Below are 18,847 nucleotides of genomic sequence, written 5' to 3'. Positions count from 1 at the left end.
GGCCGGCCATGGGCTTCCTTGGGCCGTCGAGCGAGGGAGGGGGAAGGTCGGGCACGTGACAGGCATGGGTAGTTGACTGATGACGCGCCGGCGACGGAGACGGAGCAGAGCAGTGGTGGATCCAGTTCGAATCGAATCCATCTGCCTGGCGAGATCTCTCCTCTCCTCCCCTCCTCTGTAGCTGCTGCTGGAGAGGGAGAGGAAGAGGAAGAGCCAGGCAGCCATGTCCCCTCGATCTCTCGCCGCCGTCCTCCTGCTCCTCCTCTTCGCCGCCGCCGCCTCCCCCTCCGCCCCTGCCACCACCACCACCACCGGCGGCAAGGATGAGGAGGAGGACCTCCAGTACCTCATCGACAACGCCGGCGACACCCCCGCCAGCGACCCCGACGGATGGCTCCCGGACCCTGAGGGCGAAGACGACTACGGCGACGACCTCTTCCAGGACCAAGACCAGGACCTCGACCTCCCAGCCCACCACCAGCAGATCGACGAGACCCACGTCGTCGTCCTCACCGCCGCCAACTTCTCCTCCTTCCTCGCCGCCACCCGCCACGTCATGGTCGAGTTCTACGCCCCCTGGTGCGGCCACTGCCAGGTGCTCGCCCCGGACTACGCCGCAGCCGCGTCCCACCTCGCCGCCCAACACGCCCAGGCCGACGTCGCCCTCGCCAAGGTCGACGCCACCGAGGACACCGACCTCGCCCAGAAGTACGACGTCCAGGGATTCCCCACCATCCTCTTCTTCATCGACGGCGTCCCCAAGGACTACAACGGCGCAAGGACCAAGGACGCCATCGTCGAATGGATCAACAAGAAGCTCGGCCCGGGGGTGCAAAACATCACCACCGTCGACGACGCCCAGAGGATACTCACAGGGGATGACAAGGCCGTCCTGGCCTTCCTCGACTCGCTATCTGTACGGAAATCAAGCAGCCTGTTCAGTTCATTTCTAGACTAATTTCTGCCCAATCCAACCTGGCCAACCTTTGGCCCTGTTTTAACTCTCCTGTCAAATTCTATAGGGTGCTGACAGCGATGAGCTTGCTGCTGCATCAAGGCTGGAAGATACCGTCAACTTTTATCAGACTTCAAGTCCTGATGTTGCTAAGCTTTTCCACATCGACCCAGCAGCAAAGCGCCCATCCGTAGTATTGCTCAAGAAAGAGGAGGAGAAGTTGACCTTCTTTGGTAGGTGTCTTCATCATCTCTAAGTTGTTCTAGGTTTCAGTACCAGCCTTCTCTTCCATTTTTTTTTTTGTACAGGTGTTAACAGTTATAATCCAATGCTTTCATGCAGATGGGGAGTTTAAAGCATCAGCTATTGCCGATTTTGTATCTGCAAACAAGCTTCCTTTGGTTACTACACTAACTCAGGAAACTTCCGCTTCTATTTTTGGCAATCCAATCAAGAAGCAGGCATGTCATGTTGACTACAACCTGATCTCTTTTCTGCATTCTAACATATATATTTTTTTAATCCATGTGCTATTCCTTTGCTGAGGCTCTGTATTATTTTGCAAATCAGATTTTACTATTTGCTGTTGCAAATAAGTCTTCGAAATTTCTGCCCATCTTTAAGGAAGCAGCAAAGTCATTCAAGGGAAAGGTAATTCCTTCTGTTGACCCATCCAATTTGTTTGAACTTCCTATCCTTTACTTTGTTCCATGTTCTATGCTCAAATTGGTATCCTACTCATCAGTTGTTTTCCTTGTGCTTGTTCTTTTTGGCTCTTGTTACTTCTTGGTGTTTGTGTGTTTCACTAAACTGATGAGGTGTGTTCACTTGTTTGCAGCTATTATTTGTCTTTGTGGAGCGAGACAATGAGGAAGTTGGTGAACCAGTTGCCAACTACTTTGGTATTACTGGACTAGAGACCACTGTAATGCCTTGTGATTTTTGGCACCATTGACTTTGTTTTCATGAGTTTGTGTTATTATTTTGTAAATTCCGAGTGCATGTCTCTGCAGGTTCTTGCTTACACTGGGAATGAAGATGCTAGGAAATTTTTCCTTGATGGTGAGTTGTCACTGGATGCCATTAAGGTAATTGCTGAAATATGCCCATAAATTCTGCACCGTATGAGAAATAAGAATTCATGGTAGTATCGCTAATGGTTAACAGAGAATGTTCGTCATGTTACTAATGTTTTTCTTTCCACATGTTTTTCCATTGATTAAAATGCATCAACGATCCTTAAGTTGGTCCCATGGTGTCATCCAGAGGGAGGGAGTAGTGAGTAGGTAGTCTATAGTGCACTTTAAGAAGCACATGTCATTTAATACCCCTATTACATGTGGATCCACATTAATTTTGAAGAGTGCGGCAGTCCATTGAAGAGTGAAGGGTGTGGCGGTGTGCTTACCGACTGAGCTAGTAACATGGACAAGGCTACAGCTAGTAACTATCTAAGCATGTATTTGCCTGTGTCCCCCCCTCCTTCCCCCTCTCTCTGATAGGCTGCTACATATTTAAGAGTGCTGCATTTTTGTACACTTTCTTTTAGTGTTGTATTATACATAATGCTTTAATTAACATATGAATACTCATAAACAGATTGCAATATGCATCTTTTGTCAAAATTAGCACTCCACTGTATTTTTCAGTCATGGTGACATTTCAGTACCTTGCGATTGCTGATGTGGAATTCTGCTAGTGCTAGGGAGAAGGGACTAGGGAGTTGGTGATATTTCTTTGAGAAATCTCATCTATTTAGTACCTCCAATATTATTTTTTTTGGGTTCTTGCACAGGACTTTGCTGAAAGTTTCTTGGAAGACAAGCTCACACCATTCTACAAGTCTGAACCAGTACCTGAATCTGTGAGTCTTGAGAATTTTCTGATATCCCCTTTCTACACTCAGTTTACTTCACTTAGACATTGTACATTGTGCTCCCATACAGAATGATGGGGATGTCAAAATTGTTGTTGGGAAGAATCTTGATCTAATAGTTTTGGATGAATCGAAAGATGTCCTTCTGGAGGTATGTTCTTGGCAGACATTTAAGAAAAGGCATTTGCATGGTTGCTGCCCCCAGTTTAAGGGCTAATTATGAAATTTTCCCTCCTTTTTTTCACTTTGCACCATTCCCCCATACTTTGGTTATGAATCAGGGGCAATGGTGCTGCATGGAAAAAAGAAGGGCAAACTCATAGTCAGGCCTCGAGGGGGAACACCATGCAATTATCTCTTTAAGAAAGTAGACTTATTTGTTGTCCATATTGATGTGCCGTTCCGGATGCAGATATATGCACCTTGGTGTGGGCACTGTCAATCACTGGAGCCTATTTACAACAAACTAGCTAAGCATCTACGTGGCATTGGCTCCCTTGTGATAGCCAAAATGGATGGCACTACCAATGAGCATCCACGTGCAAAGGTCTGTATTACTGCCTTTGATGGTTGATTTTGGCTGACCATCAATTTTCTTAAAATGGCTATTGCCTCCCTCCTTTATATTCAGCGTTTTTAAAACCGTATATGTGGCTTTGACCTGTACATTTTTGTAGCTTATGTTACTAGGATTGGTTTTGTTGTAATACTGGGAACATTTTTAATGAAAATATCCATAGCCAACTTAAACATTCTGAACATATTGATTCACAGTTTGTAATGTTGTACTGTGTAAATTCATTTTCATGCAATAAAAAAGAACAGGGGAAGCATTGAGTTTGGGAGGCGCTGCAGTATACAAACTTTATCAGCTATGCCATCAGTAGTCATGAAAACTGTGCCTGTACAATGGAGCTGTCAGACACATGAAAGTTATATTTGCTATTCTTTTTTGCTCAAAGTTGCTCTCTCCTATGATCCACAAAAAGAATATGCATCTGAACTTGGTCTGCTGCTGTATGCATGTCAGAGTGTATTTACTGTTTACTTCCCACATATGCGAATTCTTGCTTCAGTATTTTTGTTAACATCCAAGCAACGACTGGGGAAGCTCATGCACTTTGATTTCTGATTCAGTGCTTGTGAGAGAAACTTGTTGCCATGTTGGTACTAAGCATTAAGACCTGTGATGCAACATATTTGCTTCACTGGCCACTCCATACATGGTGAAGCTTTTAAGAAAGGCTCTTATTGTAGGCATAATTTGCTATAGTTTCATTAGGTTGTGTTCTTGAATCTCAGCGCATGGCAATGTGATTAACTGTTTGCCCATATGCATTATTTTGCATGATACAGTATTGACACGTGCTTCCTGTTACAGCCTGACGGATACCCCACGATTCTCTTCTATCCAGCTGGGAAGAAAAGCTTTGAGCCTGTAAGTGCTTAGCTCTATTGCTTCACTTGTTTCTATGTGGTATCTGTTAGTGTTAGGCATTAACCACATTATTCCCAGCAGTGCTAAATGCTTTGTTGGGACTGTGCCAAACTGCTTATACTCTGCTAGAACTGAAACACCTGTCTTTGGTGGAGTTAAAGATGGCTCCTTGCTAACATGATTCCTGCATTTACAATCCTGCATACTGTAAACATTTCATGATTTGTTGTAGAGATTATTGTGATTTATGCCCTACAGGACTCACTGTGAGGTCCAAAATTAAGTTCACTGTTAGTAGTTTGACTTTTTGTTTGAGGGCATGTTAGTAGTTTGACTTGAGGAATGGCAGATGCACTAGATTGCCGGTTAAGATCAAAGGAGGAGCTGGAAATGGCCCATAGTCAGTAAAAGAGACCATTGTTTGTCTCGGTAGTCCCGAGCTTCTCAGATATTGTGGTTTCTGGAGAAGCTTAGGTCTCTTGAACTGCGTATTAATTGACCAGGCAACATGAAAATGTGCGGTGTCGTGTCTCCTAAGATATGATCATTGACTGATTCCATGTGTTGGTTTGTTTTTGTTATACCTTTCAGATCACCTTTGAGGGGGACCGAACCGTCGTAGAGATGTACAAATTCATCAAGAAACATGCTAGCATCCCTTTCAAGTTGAAGCGCCAAGACTCATCAACAGCGAGAACTGGGAGCACTCAGACAGAGGGTGTGAAGAGCTCTGGTACAAATATGAAGGATGAATTGTAGGGCATTGAACTACCGCATAGCTTAGTGCTGGCTGTTAGTTTTGGGGTGGTTCCTCTTCTGCAACCTTCCCTTTCTGGAGAAGGGAGGAGGAGAAATCAATACTACTAGTTGTCGATCGAGTAGAAGAGTGGTCAGGTTGAGGACTTGACCAGTCAGATGGGAACCGATCGGGATATAATCGAATAAAAAGCAAATCCTTTCCTTTATATGTTTGTTTTCCTGCCAGCACTTTTCTTTTCAGTTTTGGAGAAAGTGGGATGTGGTGGTCACTGTCTCGGATTAAGCACGGTTCATTTCATACAACAAGATCTCAGAAAACAAAAGGATGGAGCTATATACAAACACAGGAAGCTCTAGCTGGAGGGGGAGCTGGAGTTGGAATGAGCTGAACTGAACTGAACTAAAGAGGATTGGATGGTAGTGAAGTGAGCTACGGAGGAGGCAAAGCAGTCTCAAGGTCCGCTGCTGGTGGCTCCCTGGAACCATGACCGTCTTCACCAGTTGTGGTTGTGGTCGATGATGCCACATGCTTGGCCCTCCATTTGAGAATCTGGAGGAGGACGGAGTTGGTGCAGATGGCCACGCTGAATCCGGCGAAGGTGGACAGGATGATGGCGATCACAGCTTGCATCCGCACCTGGAGAAGAATTGAAGGTCAGGGTGCAGATGGCCATCACAGATTGCTACAGAGAGGATCTTACATATCTGTAGAAGAGGTGGGTGAAGAGCACAATGAAGAGGAACTGCACGGCAGAGTAGATCCATACATATCTCCTGGACACCATCTTTGTTGTGGTTAGAGAGGAGAATAGGCCGAGGACGCAGGCGAAGGGCAAGGAGATGGCCAGAGCTGCGGTGCCATGGTCGCCGACCTGCATGCAGTTGGGAGTTTCATGAGTTGGATCGATCTGGTAAGCAGCATATCAGCTGTTCCAGGTAAACGGAGAGAAGGGCAACCAGCAGTTGTTCCAGGAAGCAGAAGTAGGCGAGCATGCTGATGATCACGAGGATCGGCGTGCCGTGCCACACTCTGTATCTGCTGGGGGTGGTGGCGGCCGTACGATCGGCATCGGCTTGCTGCTGAGCACCCTGAGCCTGATGAATAATGGATGGAGGATGGTCATGGAGGCGGCGCAGGGTGACGGGAAGGTTGAGCACCTCCTTGCTGCAGACGTCGCAGGTGCCGTTGCCCTTGATGCTGAACCACTTGATGGCGCAGCCCCTGTGTGCCAGGGCCAGCTCCCCCTTGCAGCAGCACTCCAACTTCAGCACCGCCTCCTCCGACAGCGCCACCATGCAGATGCGGCACACCGCCTCCTCCGCCGCAATGTCTTCGGCCGCGGCTGCTTCCTCTCCGGCAGCGGTGACGCCCGCCTCCGGAGGAACAAGTGGAACCACTCTGAGCCGGAACACTCGGATGTTTTCTTCCGCCGCCACTCTCCTCAACCCCTTTGTGAGCTTGAACCGGCTGACGCTTGCAGGCACAGACTGCGAGCGGCATACCTGCTTCAGCTTCTCCTCCTCCTCCCTCTCCTGTTTGGTGCTGTTACCCTTTGCGGCGGCGACATGATGATCAAGTTGATCAATATAGTTGTCTGAGTTGGTGGACAGCGATGAGGGCGCCCTGGCCATTCTGAAGCTCAAGATCTTTGAGAAGGACAGCGACCGGATGCCGAGATCGCCGTCGGCCTGGCTTTGAGCTTGAGCAGCAGGGGCAACGGCTGCTGTTGATCTCAGGCTGCGTGCTGGCAGCAGGCAGCTCGTCACCGTCAGTGGCTTCTTTTGGTCCTCTGCACATAATGTGCCGCCATGCGCGTGTTCCATGGGCAAAGTAGAGCTGCTTCTGCTAATGCCCGCCCCCTGCACAGGCAGAGAAGGAAGTTGATGTTGCAGAGAAGGAAGGAAGGAGTTGATGTTGCAGAGAAACAAGGAAGTTGTGTTGGATTGCTGCTGCTTGCTTTCTGCAGCTTCCATGGTTGGTTAACTGTGGGGTGTCGCGCACGCGTTGCTGTTTGGTAGCGACGGATCAGACGCTAATAATTACTGAAGCTGATTGGAAGGTGAGGGGCTGAATGGTGAGGTGGGAACGGGAGAAACAACTAGCCACTACTGCTCATCAGTTCAGAGGCAGCGTTTATTTTGACAGCGAGTTGGCACGCGACTGATGCGATGATTGACCTGCTAACTGCAACTACCACCTCACAGTTCGAATTGCTGCCTGCCTTGGGAAATTCATTTGCAATACAAGTCTTGATCGAGATACAACCATTCATAAGAGTAACAGCGAAAGAAACCAAGTTTCCTGGAAGCATTAATTTTCCGCGCTACTGCTGGTCATTTGGAGTCACGTTGCTGTTGCTTCGTGTCTATCTATCTGACTTCCGCTCCACACAGCAGATCTATATGATATTCATTTTTTTTCCTGTCGGTCGGATTTCACTTGTCACAAATTAAAGAGCGTGCTTCATCAGCCAGAGATGATGCCGATATATCCAACAAAGGCAACTCCTGTCTTTGCAAATTTCTCCGGTACGCAAACAAAGCACGCCCCGGCCACGTGGAGAATGATCAGCCGTTAGCATACAGTTAGATAAAATAACGGAGCTAATAAGGCCTAACTTTAGAGGCCTCCCTCATCCTTGCGAGCCAAACCAAAATTTGGCAGTGACAAAATCAGGACAATCCTAAAAATTGTTGTGAAACACGATTAATAACCCTCTACTTATAAAACCCAGTGAAAACAACTCCATACGATTTAAAAATTATCCTAGTATTTATACAAATGCATATGCCGTCAAAAACTCCATATGAAAACCCAGTGGAAAAAAAGGTCACGTAGAAAAGAGTACATACCAACCTCTATTGTATTGCATATTTTCCTCAGCCAAAATCTTATTATGTGAAATTTTTTTAGGTAAAATCTCATAAAGGAAAAAAGAACAATATTGACCCTTCTTGATTATATAGTATTCTATATTTGATAGTCTTCATGGTCAATATTCAAGGTTTACGCATGAACTTCTTGCAACAAAAGTCTATATGATTTTAAATAATCAAGTGGTACACCTTCATAATAAATTATTAATCATAAAGAGTCTAGGTAACACAACATAAGATTTCTAATCTAAACATGATGAAAGATGTGTTCCCGACATCCTTTGAACTCCCGGTGTTTAAAATGCTTTCGTCACATTCTTCATAAATATGCATACGTGATGATATTTAATTATGATAATATTTAGTCATTCAATGACTTAATTTATAATTTTTCTAGATTATGATTAGGAGCAATGTTCCAAGAACTAAGTAACCACTTATTATTTAACTGTACAACACAAATGAAATTTTATCCTTTCAGAATATAGGAGTAGTGAGTTGAAGGTTTGCATACCTCTTTGATATATATCTTAAGGAAACTATATCATACTGGATTCAATTATTCAAAGTTAAAATAATCTGAACTGACGTCCACCAAAAAATAGCTTGGTGCGTATTAGCTGCTCGATATAGTGCACTACGGCTGTAGTAGTGCGGAAAACAGTTGCTCAACATGTCAAATAGCAAAATCCGTACAAGACGCACGATATCGTGCGCAATAGCTACCGGATGGTAGAAAACATCTTGAACTTATGCCTATCACAAAAATGGTCATGTTTATACATAGTTAGTGATTACAAAATGTCAAAACAGTATACGGTGGTTCTTGGACTCAGCAGATGTAGCAGGGTTTCCAGGAGATTGATTGGCTAGAATTCTGTGTGTCTAAATTACAGCCTTGCACCCCTTATTTATAGCCGTATGCGGAGACTTTATCGTAAATGACGTATATATACCCATTGGTATGGAATGAGCCCCGGCACATGGAGAGGATGCTCCAGGGCCCTGTGTCAAATCACACTCGGGGTATGGTAACGTTTCGTACTTGCCCTGGCAATAGAGGTACTACGGGATCCCAAGCCTAGAGCACACGGCTGGATCATCGTGGAATGATGCTTACGGTCGTCTGAAACGCGTTTGATCAGGGAGTTTGAGGTCTCATCATGGTTAGGTTGGCGGGGCGGGTGAAAGGATACCCAGATACTGTTAACAAGCTACTACTTCATTTTTTTGCTATGACCCCAATTTATTTTCCCACATAAATAAAAAGCACTGGCATAGTAGCTCGTTCACGGTATCTGGGTACCCTTTCACCCATCCTACTAAATTAATCATGGCGAGACCTCAAACTTCCTGATTAAACATGTTTTGTCGTAGGTACTATTCCACAGTGACCAAGCCCGCGTGCTCTAGGCTTGGGGCAAAATAAAATGTCCCGGAACCCCAAATAGCAGCCCTGTCCCGTATAAAAGCCATAACTTTGGTCTCGGAATCCAAAATCGGGCGTTCTTAGTCTTGTTGGAAAGGGGAGATAGAATCCTACACCCCAGGAACAAAATCTCAAGTACATGACCCCCTATTTATTTTTCCACATAAACAAAAAGCACTGCTACAGCCAAAAATGAAGTAGTAGCTCGTTCACAGTAAGAAGTACCCTTTCACCCGCCCCGTCAAACTAACCATAACATCCCCAAATTTAAAACCATTTAAAAATGAGGACCTTTTAATATTTTTCCTGAATAATCATAAAAGATAACCCTCTCTTCTTTTTAAAATTAAAAATCATCTTGAATAATGATGCTCAAACAAAATGAACATAAAAACTTTGGGTGATCTTGGAAAATTAGAAATAATAATACTCCAAACCAAAATCCAAATTTGAAATACATTCAAATTTGAACTCAAAAACCAAACCAAAACCCATCCAAACCAACTATAAAAGCCCCCATTTTTACTTTTAATATTAAGTCATTTCAATGCCCACAAGAATGCATTTGAGTGCCTTAGAATTCTAGAAGCAATTCAAAACCCCAAATTTGAATTCTATTCAAATTTGATTCAAATCAAACTAAAACCTGTTGATGGTCCTTAAATGACAAATCCGGCCATCAATATACTCAATGAATAAAGTTAAACTAATATTTCTAACTCGCATACCTAGTTATAATAACCTAATTCCACATGTATTAGCCAATCAGTGTTTTCAGGAACACAAGTCTACATAAGGAGAGAAACGTGCTCAAACGCTAGAGAAACACACCGAAGAACACTCTACACGAAGCATGAAGATCAAAGGGCCCACATGCTAGGGCAAATTAGCCTAGTTCAGCGGGAATCCACAAGGATAAGGACCTAGGCCCACAAGGCAGCCCATCCACACAAAGGCGGTGGAGAGGGGGCCTAGCCTGGATAGGCCCCTCTCGTCCTCATACTCCAAGTGGCGGTCCTTGGCTGACTCCCTATGGCGGTGGAGGAAGATTCCCCGAAGACGCCTCCTGGGAACCGCCCCTACACACCCATTCACCCTTCCCGCCAACCTAACCGCTGTGAAACCTCATGCTCCCTGATCAAACGCGTTATAGATGACCGTGAGCACCATTCCGCGATGAACCGGCCGTGTGCTCTTTGCTTGGGGCGGAATAAAACATCCTGAAACCCCATATAGCAGCCCTGTCCCGTATTAAAGTCATAACTTTGGCCTCGGGATCCAGAATCGGGCGTTCTCGGTTTTGTTGGAAAGGGGAGATAGAATCCTGCACCCCAGGAACAAAATCTCAAGTATATGACCCCAATTTATTTTCCCACATAAATAAAAAGTATTGCCACGGCCAAAAACCCCACACTGCAGGATAAAATTCGCAAATATATGATCCGAGTTTATTTTCCCACATAAACAGAAGCCCTTGGGAAACCTAAGGCACATCGATCAAACTCGTTTTGCTATGGCCCCATTTTATTTTCCCACCTGTATCAGGGTGCCCATTCACCCTTCCCACCAACCTACCTGCCAAGAAACCTCATGCTCCCTGATCAAACGCGTTACGGATGACCGTGAGCATCATTCCACGATGAACCGGCCGCGTGCTCTGTGATTGGGGCAGAATAAAACATCCTGGAACCCCACACCCGCATTAAAGCCATAATTTTGACCGCGGCATTACAATGACGTTGCTACCCTCGTTGGTTTCTCTACCCTTTTACGTGACTTGGAAAAGGTGGTGCCACATGTCGCAACAGGATATGCTTAGTGTAACGACCTCGGTTAAAATCCTTCGCGTTAATCTTAATCCGAGTCCCTGATCACCTGTCTCAGTTTACCAAGCCTAAGTGCTCAACCTCCAGATCTCCCGACCCCCTGTGATCCGACCCCTCGCCGTGTTTCCCCCAGTTCCGACCCCGCCGACCCCCAACCCACCGGCGGATCTTTCTAAGTCTTCCCACAACGCCTCCCTTCAATTTGAGCCGTGGACCACCGAGACTGACCGGTGGACCCACGAGATCTTCTCCCAGATCTCCCGCGACAGGCGCACTCGAGTTGCATGCCCGCTTCAGAGTTTCCTAGCCGCGTGGCTCAACTTCTCCGACACCTGCCGCTCTGCCTCGTCGCGGGCCACGACCGGATGGATTCTCACGCCCCCTTCCCCAATCGCAGTGGAAGCTCCTCTGCTACCCTTTCTGCAGCGCCTCGCCGCCCACGCCCATCATCACATCGCCAGATCCCCGCTGCAGAGCCCGACGCCGCCCGTCTTTTCCGTCACCTCTCCACAGTCGCGCCGCCCCGGTCCTCGCTACGCGATGATTCCTCCTCCGCGAACCCAGACCGCGGCAGCGACAGCTCCTTTTCCACCTTGTCAGAAGCTCCGCCCCGACAATCTGTTGCTCCACGCTCGTTCGCGCGATCGCAGCCGCCTGTCTTCTCACCTGTGCGCCCTCGTTTCTAGCGCCGTTTCCCCGGTCACTTCCATCAGATCCACCGCACGACGACGCCCACCTCCGCCAAACCTTAACCACCGGCAAACCCGCGCCTGCGCTGCCCTGACATCGGTGCCCAATGACCACCGGTGTCATCCCTGAAGTCCTGCTCCACCGCCCTCATCGCTCAATCGCCGCCCCGGCAGAGCACTCCATCGCTTCTTCCCCGGCCTCCGAGCCGCTCCCCCTTCTCTCTCTTCCGCGCAGCTATAAAATGGAATGCCGGAGCCCCGCCGGAGTTCCCCTTTGCCATCGCTGCCCTCCCGCTTGCTCCCTGTTCGTGCTCATAGCGCCACCGCCTAAGTCTGAGGAACTCTCCTCTCCGCTCAAACACCACCTTCCCCCAATCCACCAGCCACTGCTCCCCGTGCTACATAAGAAGCACCGCCGCCGTCGGAGTACCACCGGACATCCTCGCCGCTGTCCCAAGCCTTAGTCTTTCCGCCCAAGCCTGTTCTTTCCCGACCCCAAGCCTCATCTGTAAGACGAAGGTAAGCTACCGACCCTTGTACGCCTCGTCCGACCCCTCCTATCCGCCCGACCCCGGTTCCGTCTCGCCCGACCCTGTCTGTTCCGCCGACCTTTCTCCGCCTCGCCCGAGGGCTCGGCTGTATCTTTTTCCTTGAACCGAGGGTGTATGTGCAAAACTTGGGGACTTTTTCAGCGTTAAGTCTGAGGACCCCTGGCACATCTATTCCTCTAGATTAAGGGTCAGATCATAAGTTCCTCCCTATCCGACCTTTATATCTTGATCTCCACCAACTTAATCGAACCTCCCCACCCTCCTGTAACTTGCCGCAAGTTTCTGGGCTCAAACTTGCAAGTGTTGCTGTTGAAAATAACCGTCTAAATGCTAACCAATGCATTGCATTCGTGTAGAGCTGCGTCTCGCCGACGGCTTCTATGAGCTGCACCCGGCGCCAGAAGACGAAGGTGTAGCCGAGCTCCTGCCTCCAGAAGCCGAAGCCGCCCACGCGGAAGAGTAGTTTCCCTCATCCTTGCTCGAAGGCAAGCCCCGGATGCATGAATTTCCTATGTTTTACCAAACTTGCGCATGCCTTCTTTAACATGCTTGTGCATTTACGTATAGGAGTTGTTTGGAACCATAGATGCATAACTTAGATCCCTTGATCTGATCACTAGCTGTTGGACCGAGTAGATGCTTTGCTTAATTAGGAAACGGTAAAAGCCGAGTGATTTCCTGTCACTCGCGAGTTGTAGGAGTTGGTTGTTTCCCTTCTGTTACAACTATAAGGACGATGGACGGGGCAGGGTGTTGGGTAACTCTTTGGTGGTCGGTTGATCGCCCCGTCTGTCTATAAAACTTGCTAAGGCCCGACAGTGGTGGTGTTCGTGATCAAGTGTTTGAAAGTACTAATCTCATACCTAGTATGGGATGGGGAAGCCTAGTACCTGATTGAACTAGGGCGTGGCTTATACCCCTACTATCCCTGGAACGAGGTTCCCATGGTGCATCATGTGGGTGCAAGTGCGGTCACAGTACGGTAGAGACCGGGACTGTGGAGCATTGCATGCCAAGGGAAGTTTGGACCTGACACGCGCCTGGGAATTGATGGGGACGGCCGACACAGGAAGCGACCCTTGTGGTGCGCGGATGTCGTGAGATTAGGTTCGCCATGCATGGTTAAGAAACTCGAATCGATTCGTCTGCCTCTCACAGTTTGAGACTGCTTTATCGCTATGTCACCCTGAGTAAGTAAAGGAATCTGATGATGACATGATCTTGATGATGATGTATATATATACCTTTGGTTGGTTCTATGTATGTTTAGAGTAGGTTGCAAACCTAGACCGGATAATGAACTTAGAACCTAAGCTAAAACTTGAGAGTAGGGATACACCTAGCGCTTTTGGCAAACAAACCCCTCAGCCAAAAAGCCTTGCATGTCTAGAAGTGGTGGAGTAGTGTACCCCCTGTTGGTTAAGTCTTTTTGAGCTTAGTAGCTCAGCCTTGTTGTGGCTCTTCTTTTTCAGGTGAAGTTGCTGCCTCTGAGCCTTCCTCTGCTGGCACTTGGCCGCCCCAACTCCCTCCGGGTTGGACGGTTGAGTGGGATCCCTCCTCGGACGGTGAGGAGAGGGATCACTGATGTCCCGGTTGGCCTCACCAGGGATATCCGACCCCGACGCAGTAGCTTCCGCACGTTGTTTTACCTTCTGTTGTTTTTCTTCTGAACCTTGTAAACTCTGATGTTGTTTTATGGCCAAACTAAATGGTTAATTTGTTAACTTGGTGGACTTGTTGTTTTCTTTGGAACCGCTCACCTTCGTGTGAGTTTGCTATTCGGTCCTGTTCAAGTGGTTAAATCGGATGAAATCCGACGGCACTTCGTGTTTACTTGGTTAAGGCATGAAAGTCGCATATCAGGCGGCTTAATCATGACTAATCAAGCAAATCCGAAGTGGATCCGCCACACTTAGCCAACCTTTACGGGACTTTATGCTGACCACACTGAAGAAAGCCTCATGAGCTACAGGTCATGGTTGGGTCTATGTATCTTCTGGAGAAAAAAAATATTCTAGAACTACTCCGGCTACCACAAAGTGATGAGGATGGCCGACCATCATGAGCTACAGGTCATGGTGGGGTTTGTATATCCTATGGAAAGCGAAAAAAAATCCTGAACAACTTTGGTAACCCATAACCGACAAGGAAGGCCAACAATCATGAGCTACATGTCATGGTTGGGTCCATGTAGCTTTTGGAGCAACAAAAAATCCCGGAACTACTCTGTAAATCACACAACAACTAGGAGGGCTGACCATTGTGAGCTATAGGGTATAGTGGGATCTATATATCCTTTGGAAACACAAAAGAATCTTTGAAGTACTCCACTAACTCGGAGCGGCTAGGAATGTCGACCGTCATGAGTTATAAGTCATGGTTGGGTCCATTTGTCCTTTGGAAATGCAAAACAAATCCTGAACTATTTCGGTAACCATGGAGTGACTAGGAAGGCCAACAATCATGACCTACATGTCATGGTTGGGTCCATATATCCTATGTAGAAAGAATTCCTCAAAGTGCTGCGACAACCCTGAAGCAACTACAAAAATTGACTGTCATGAGTTTTCATTCATTATTTGGTCCATATATGCTCTAGAGAAACTAAAAATTCCCCAACTAGTCCGATTACCCTAGAGTGGTTAGGAAACACGACCACCATGAGCTACAGTTTATTGATGGGTCCATAAATTGTCTCGAGAAACCAAAAAAATTGTCAAACCACTTCGGTAACCCTGGAGTGACTAGGAAGGCCATTCGTCGTAAGCTATAAGTCATGGTTGGGTCTATATATCCTATGGAAATAGAAACAAAGTCTTGAACTACTTTGGTAACCTAGTGCCGACAAGGAAGGCCAACAATCATGAGCTACAGGTCATGGTTGGGTCTATGTATCTTCTGGAGAAACAAAAAATTCAAGAACTACTTCGACTACCACAAAGTGATGAGGATGGCCGACCATCATGAGCTATAGGTCATGGTGGGGTCCATATATCCTATGGAAATCAAAATTTGTTTTTGAACTACTTTGGTAACCCAGAACCGACAAGGAAGGCCAACAATCATGAGGTATAGGTCAGGGTTGGGACCATGTATCTTTTGGAGAAACAAAAAATCCCAAAACTACTCTATAAACCACACAACAACTAGGAAGGCTCACCATCGTAAGCTATAGGTCATAGTTGGATCTATATATCCTTTGGAAACACAAAATAATCTTTGAAGTACTCCACTAACTCGGAGCGACTAGGAATGTCGACAGTCGTGAGCTATAGGTCATTGTTGGATCCACTTGTGCTTTGGAAATGCAAAAAAAAAATCCTGAACTGCTCTGTTTACCCTATTGTGTTGGGAAACCCGACCGCCATGAGCTACAGTTTATTGATGGGCCCATATATTGTCTTAAGAAACAAAAAAAATTCCCAAACCACTTTGGTAACCCTAGAGTTACTAGGAAGGCCAACCGTCGTGAGCTATAGGTCATGGTTGGGTCCGTATATCCTATGGAAATAGAAATAAATTCCTAAACTACTTTGGTAACCTCATGCCAACAAGGAAGATCAACAATCATGAGCTACAGTCATGGTTGGGTCTATGTGTTTTCTGGAGAAAGAAAAAATTCCGGAACTACTCTGGCTACGACAAAGTGATGAGGATGGTCGACCACCCTAAACCCTATAGGTCATGGTGGGGTCCGTATATCCTATGGAAATCGAATAAAATTGTGAACTACTTTGGGAAACTAGAACCTACAAGGAAAGCCAACAATCATGAGCTACAAGTTAGGGTTGGGACCATGTATCTTTTGGAGGAAGAAAAAATCCCAGAACTACTCTGGAAACCACACAACAACTAGGAAGGCTGACCGTCATAAGCTATAGGTCATAGTTGGATCTATATATCCTTTGGAAACACACAAAAAAAGTCTTTGATGTACTCCACTAACTCGGAGCGACTAGGAATGCCGACCGTCGTGAGCTATAGGTCATGGTTGGGTCCATTTGTCCTTTGGAAATACAAAAAAAATCCCGAACTATTTTGGTTACCATGAAGCGACTAGGAAGGCCAACAATCATGAGCTACACGTCATGGTTAGGTCCACATATCATGTGGAGAAAAAATGTCTCAAACCACTGTAACAACCCTGAAGCGACTAGAAAAATTGACCGTCATGAGTTTTGCATTCATGGTTGGGTCCATATATGCTCTAGAGGAACTAAAAGTTCCTGAACTACTCCGGTCACCCTAGAGTGGTTAGGAAACCCGACCGCCATGAGCTACAGTTTATTGATGGGTCCACATATCATCTCGAGAAATCAAAAAAATTGCAAAACCACTTTAGTAACCCTGGAGTGACTAGGAAGACCAACCGTCGTAGCTCAGTCATGGTTGGGTCCGTATATCCTATGCAAATAGAAACAAATTCTAGAACTACTTTGGTAACCTAGTGCCAAAAGGAAGGCCAACAATCATGAGCTACAAGTCATGGTTGGGTCTATGTATCTTCTAGAGAAGAAAAAAAAATCCGGAACTACTCCAGCTACCACAAAGTGCCGAGGATGGTTGACCACCATAAACCCTATAGGTCATGGGGGGGTCTGTGTATCTAGTGGACATAAAAAAAAACTTGTGAACTACTTTGGTAACCTAGAACTGACAAGGAAGGCCAACAATCATGAGCTACATGTCAAGGTTGGGACCATGTATCTTTTGGAGAAACAAAAATAATCCTAGAACAACTCTGTAAACCACACAACAAATAGGAAGGCTGACCATCATAAGCTATAGGTCATAGTTGGATCTATATATCCTTTGGAAACACAAAATAATCTTCGAAGTACTCCACTAACTAGGAGCGACTAGGAATGCCGATCGTCGTGAGCTATAGGTCATGGTTGGGTCCATTTGTCCTTTGGAAATGCAAAAAAAATCCCGAACTTCCCCAGTTACCCTAGAGTGGTTCAGGAACCTGACCGCCATGAGCTACAGTATATTGATGGGCTCATATATCATCTCGAGAAACCAAAAGCATTCCCAAACCACTTCGGTAACCCTAGAGTGACTAGGAAGGCCAACTGTCATGAGCTATAGGTCATGGTGGGGTCTGTATATCCTATGGAAATTAAAAAAAATCCTGAACAACTTTGGTAACCTAGAGCTAACAAGGAAGGCCAACAATCATGGGCTAAAGGTCATGGTTGCATCCATGTATCTTCTAGAGAAACAAAAATCTCGAAACTACTCTAGAAACCACACAACAACTAGGAAGGATGACCATCTTGAGATATACGTCATAGTGGGATCTATATATCCATTGGAAACAAAAAAATATTTTAGGTACTCCACTAACTCGTAGTGACTAGGAATGCCGACCGCTGTGAGCTATAGGTCATGGTTGGGTACATTTGTCCTTTGGAAACAAAAAAAATCTTGAACTACTTCAGTAACCATGGAGCGACTCGGAAGGCCAAGAATCATGAGCTACACATCGTGGCTTGGTCCACATAACCTGTGGAGAAAACATTTCTCAAACCACTGCGACAACCCTAAATCGAATCGAAAAATCGACCTTCCTAGGTTTTCAGTCTTGGTTGGGTCCATATTTCCTCCAGAGAAACCAAAAATTCCCGAACTACTCCGGCTACCACAAAGTGATGAGGATGGTCGACCATCCTAAACCCTATAGGTCATGGTGGGGTTCGTATATCCTATGGAAATCGAAAAAAAAATTGTGAACTACTTTGGTAACCCAGAACCGACAAGGAAGGCCAACACTCATGAGCTACAGATCAAGGTTGGGACCATGTATCTTTTGGAGAAACAAAAAATCCCAGAACTACTCTGGAAACCACACAATAACTAGGAAGGCTGACCATCGTAAGCTATAGGTCATAGTTGGATCTATATATCCTTTGGAAACACAAAATAATCTTTGAAGTACTCCACTAACTCGGATTGACTAGGATGGCCAACCGTTGTGAGCTATAGGTCATGGTCGAGTCCGTATATCCGATGGAAATAGAAACAAATTCCTGAACTACTTTGGTAACCTAGTGCCAACAAGGAAGGCCAACAATTATGAGCTACAGGTCATGGTTGGGTCTATGCATCTTCTGGAGAAGAAAAAATTCACGAACTACTCCGGCGACCACAAAGTGACGAGGATGGTTGACCACCCTAAACCCTATAGGTCATGGTGGGTCCATATATCTAGTGGAAATAAAAAAAACTTGTGAACTACTTTGGTAACCTAGACCTAACAAGGAAGGCCAACAATCATGAACTACAGGTCAAGGTTGGGACCATGTATCTTTTGAAGAAACAAAAAATCCCGGAACAACTCTGTAAACCACGCAACAACTAGGAAGGCTGACCATCATAAGCTATAGGTCATAGTTGGATCTATATGTCCTTTGGAAACACAAAATAATCTTTGAAGTACTCCAC

The 18,847-nt window shown here is 46.1% G+C and overlaps 2 protein-coding genes across 3 annotated transcripts; one reads left to right on the top strand and one right to left on the bottom strand.

Moving 5' to 3' along the window:
• The first annotated feature begins 57 nt into the window (after positions 1-57).
• On the top strand, positions 58-5,234 carry LOC101753416 (protein disulfide isomerase-like 1-4). Its single transcript, XM_004951110.2, has 11 exons — positions 58-916; positions 1,023-1,188; positions 1,298-1,416; positions 1,526-1,606; positions 1,794-1,880; positions 1,969-2,043; positions 2,751-2,819; positions 2,902-2,982; positions 3,244-3,378; positions 4,213-4,269; positions 4,861-5,234. The coding sequence occupies exons 1-11, from the start codon at positions 224-226 to the stop codon at positions 5,026-5,028; spliced, it is 1,731 nt and encodes a 576-aa protein (XP_004951167.1). The 5' UTR covers positions 58-223; the 3' UTR covers positions 5,029-5,234.
• LOC101753831 lies at positions 5,207-7,433 on the bottom strand. 2 transcript variants are annotated; one of them, XM_004951112.3, is made up of 3 exons: positions 5,986-7,433; positions 5,796-5,900; positions 5,207-5,665 (listed from the first exon to the last, which is right to left on the bottom strand). In XM_004951112.3, the coding sequence occupies exons 1-3, from the start codon at positions 7,000-7,002 to the stop codon at positions 5,459-5,461; spliced, it is 1,329 nt and encodes a 442-aa protein (XP_004951169.1). In that variant the 5' UTR covers positions 7,003-7,433; the 3' UTR covers positions 5,207-5,458. The 2 variants fall into 2 exon arrangements, with proteins under 2 accessions (XP_004951169.1, XP_004951168.1); XM_004951111.4 differs by having other exon boundaries at positions 5,730-5,900; positions 5,986-7,429.
• Between the last annotated feature and the right edge of the window lie 11,414 nt (positions 7,434-18,847).

The sequence above is a fragment of the Setaria italica genome, chromosome I (assembly GCF_000263155.2).
Source record: "Setaria italica strain Yugu1 chromosome I, Setaria_italica_v2.0, whole genome shotgun sequence".
In the NCBI taxonomy this organism is placed as follows: domain Eukaryota; kingdom Viridiplantae; phylum Streptophyta; class Magnoliopsida; order Poales; family Poaceae; genus Setaria; species Setaria italica.
The sequence above is the reverse complement of the archived record's forward strand: the minus strand, read 5'-3'. Positions and strand labels throughout refer to the sequence as shown.

Excerpts from the sequence above, each read along its gene's own strand:
- LOC101753416 (XM_004951110.2), top strand. The coding sequence starts at position 224 with ATGTCCCCTCGATCTCTCGCCGCCGTCCTCCTGCTCCTCCTCTTCGCC. Across the intron at positions 1,189-1,297 it reads GGAGAAGTTGACCTTCTTTG|ATGGGGAGTTTAAAGCATCA; the intron begins GTAGGTGTCTTC and ends GCTTTCATGCAG. Across the intron at positions 2,983-3,243 it reads CGAAAGATGTCCTTCTGGAG|ATATATGCACCTTGGTGTGG; the intron begins GTATGTTCTTGG and ends TTCCGGATGCAG.
- LOC101753831 (XM_004951111.4), bottom strand. The coding sequence starts at position 7,002 with ATGGAAGCTGCAGAAAGCAAGCAGCAGCAATCCAACACAACTTCCTTG. Across the intron at positions 5,901-5,985 it reads GCTTCCTGGAACAACTGCTG|GTCGGCGACCATGGCACCGC; the intron begins GTTGCCCTTCTC and ends AACTGCATGCAG. Across the intron at positions 5,666-5,729 it reads CCCACCTCTTCTACAGATAT|GTGCGGATGCAAGCTGTGAT; the intron begins GTAAGATCCTCT and ends ATTCTTCTCCAG.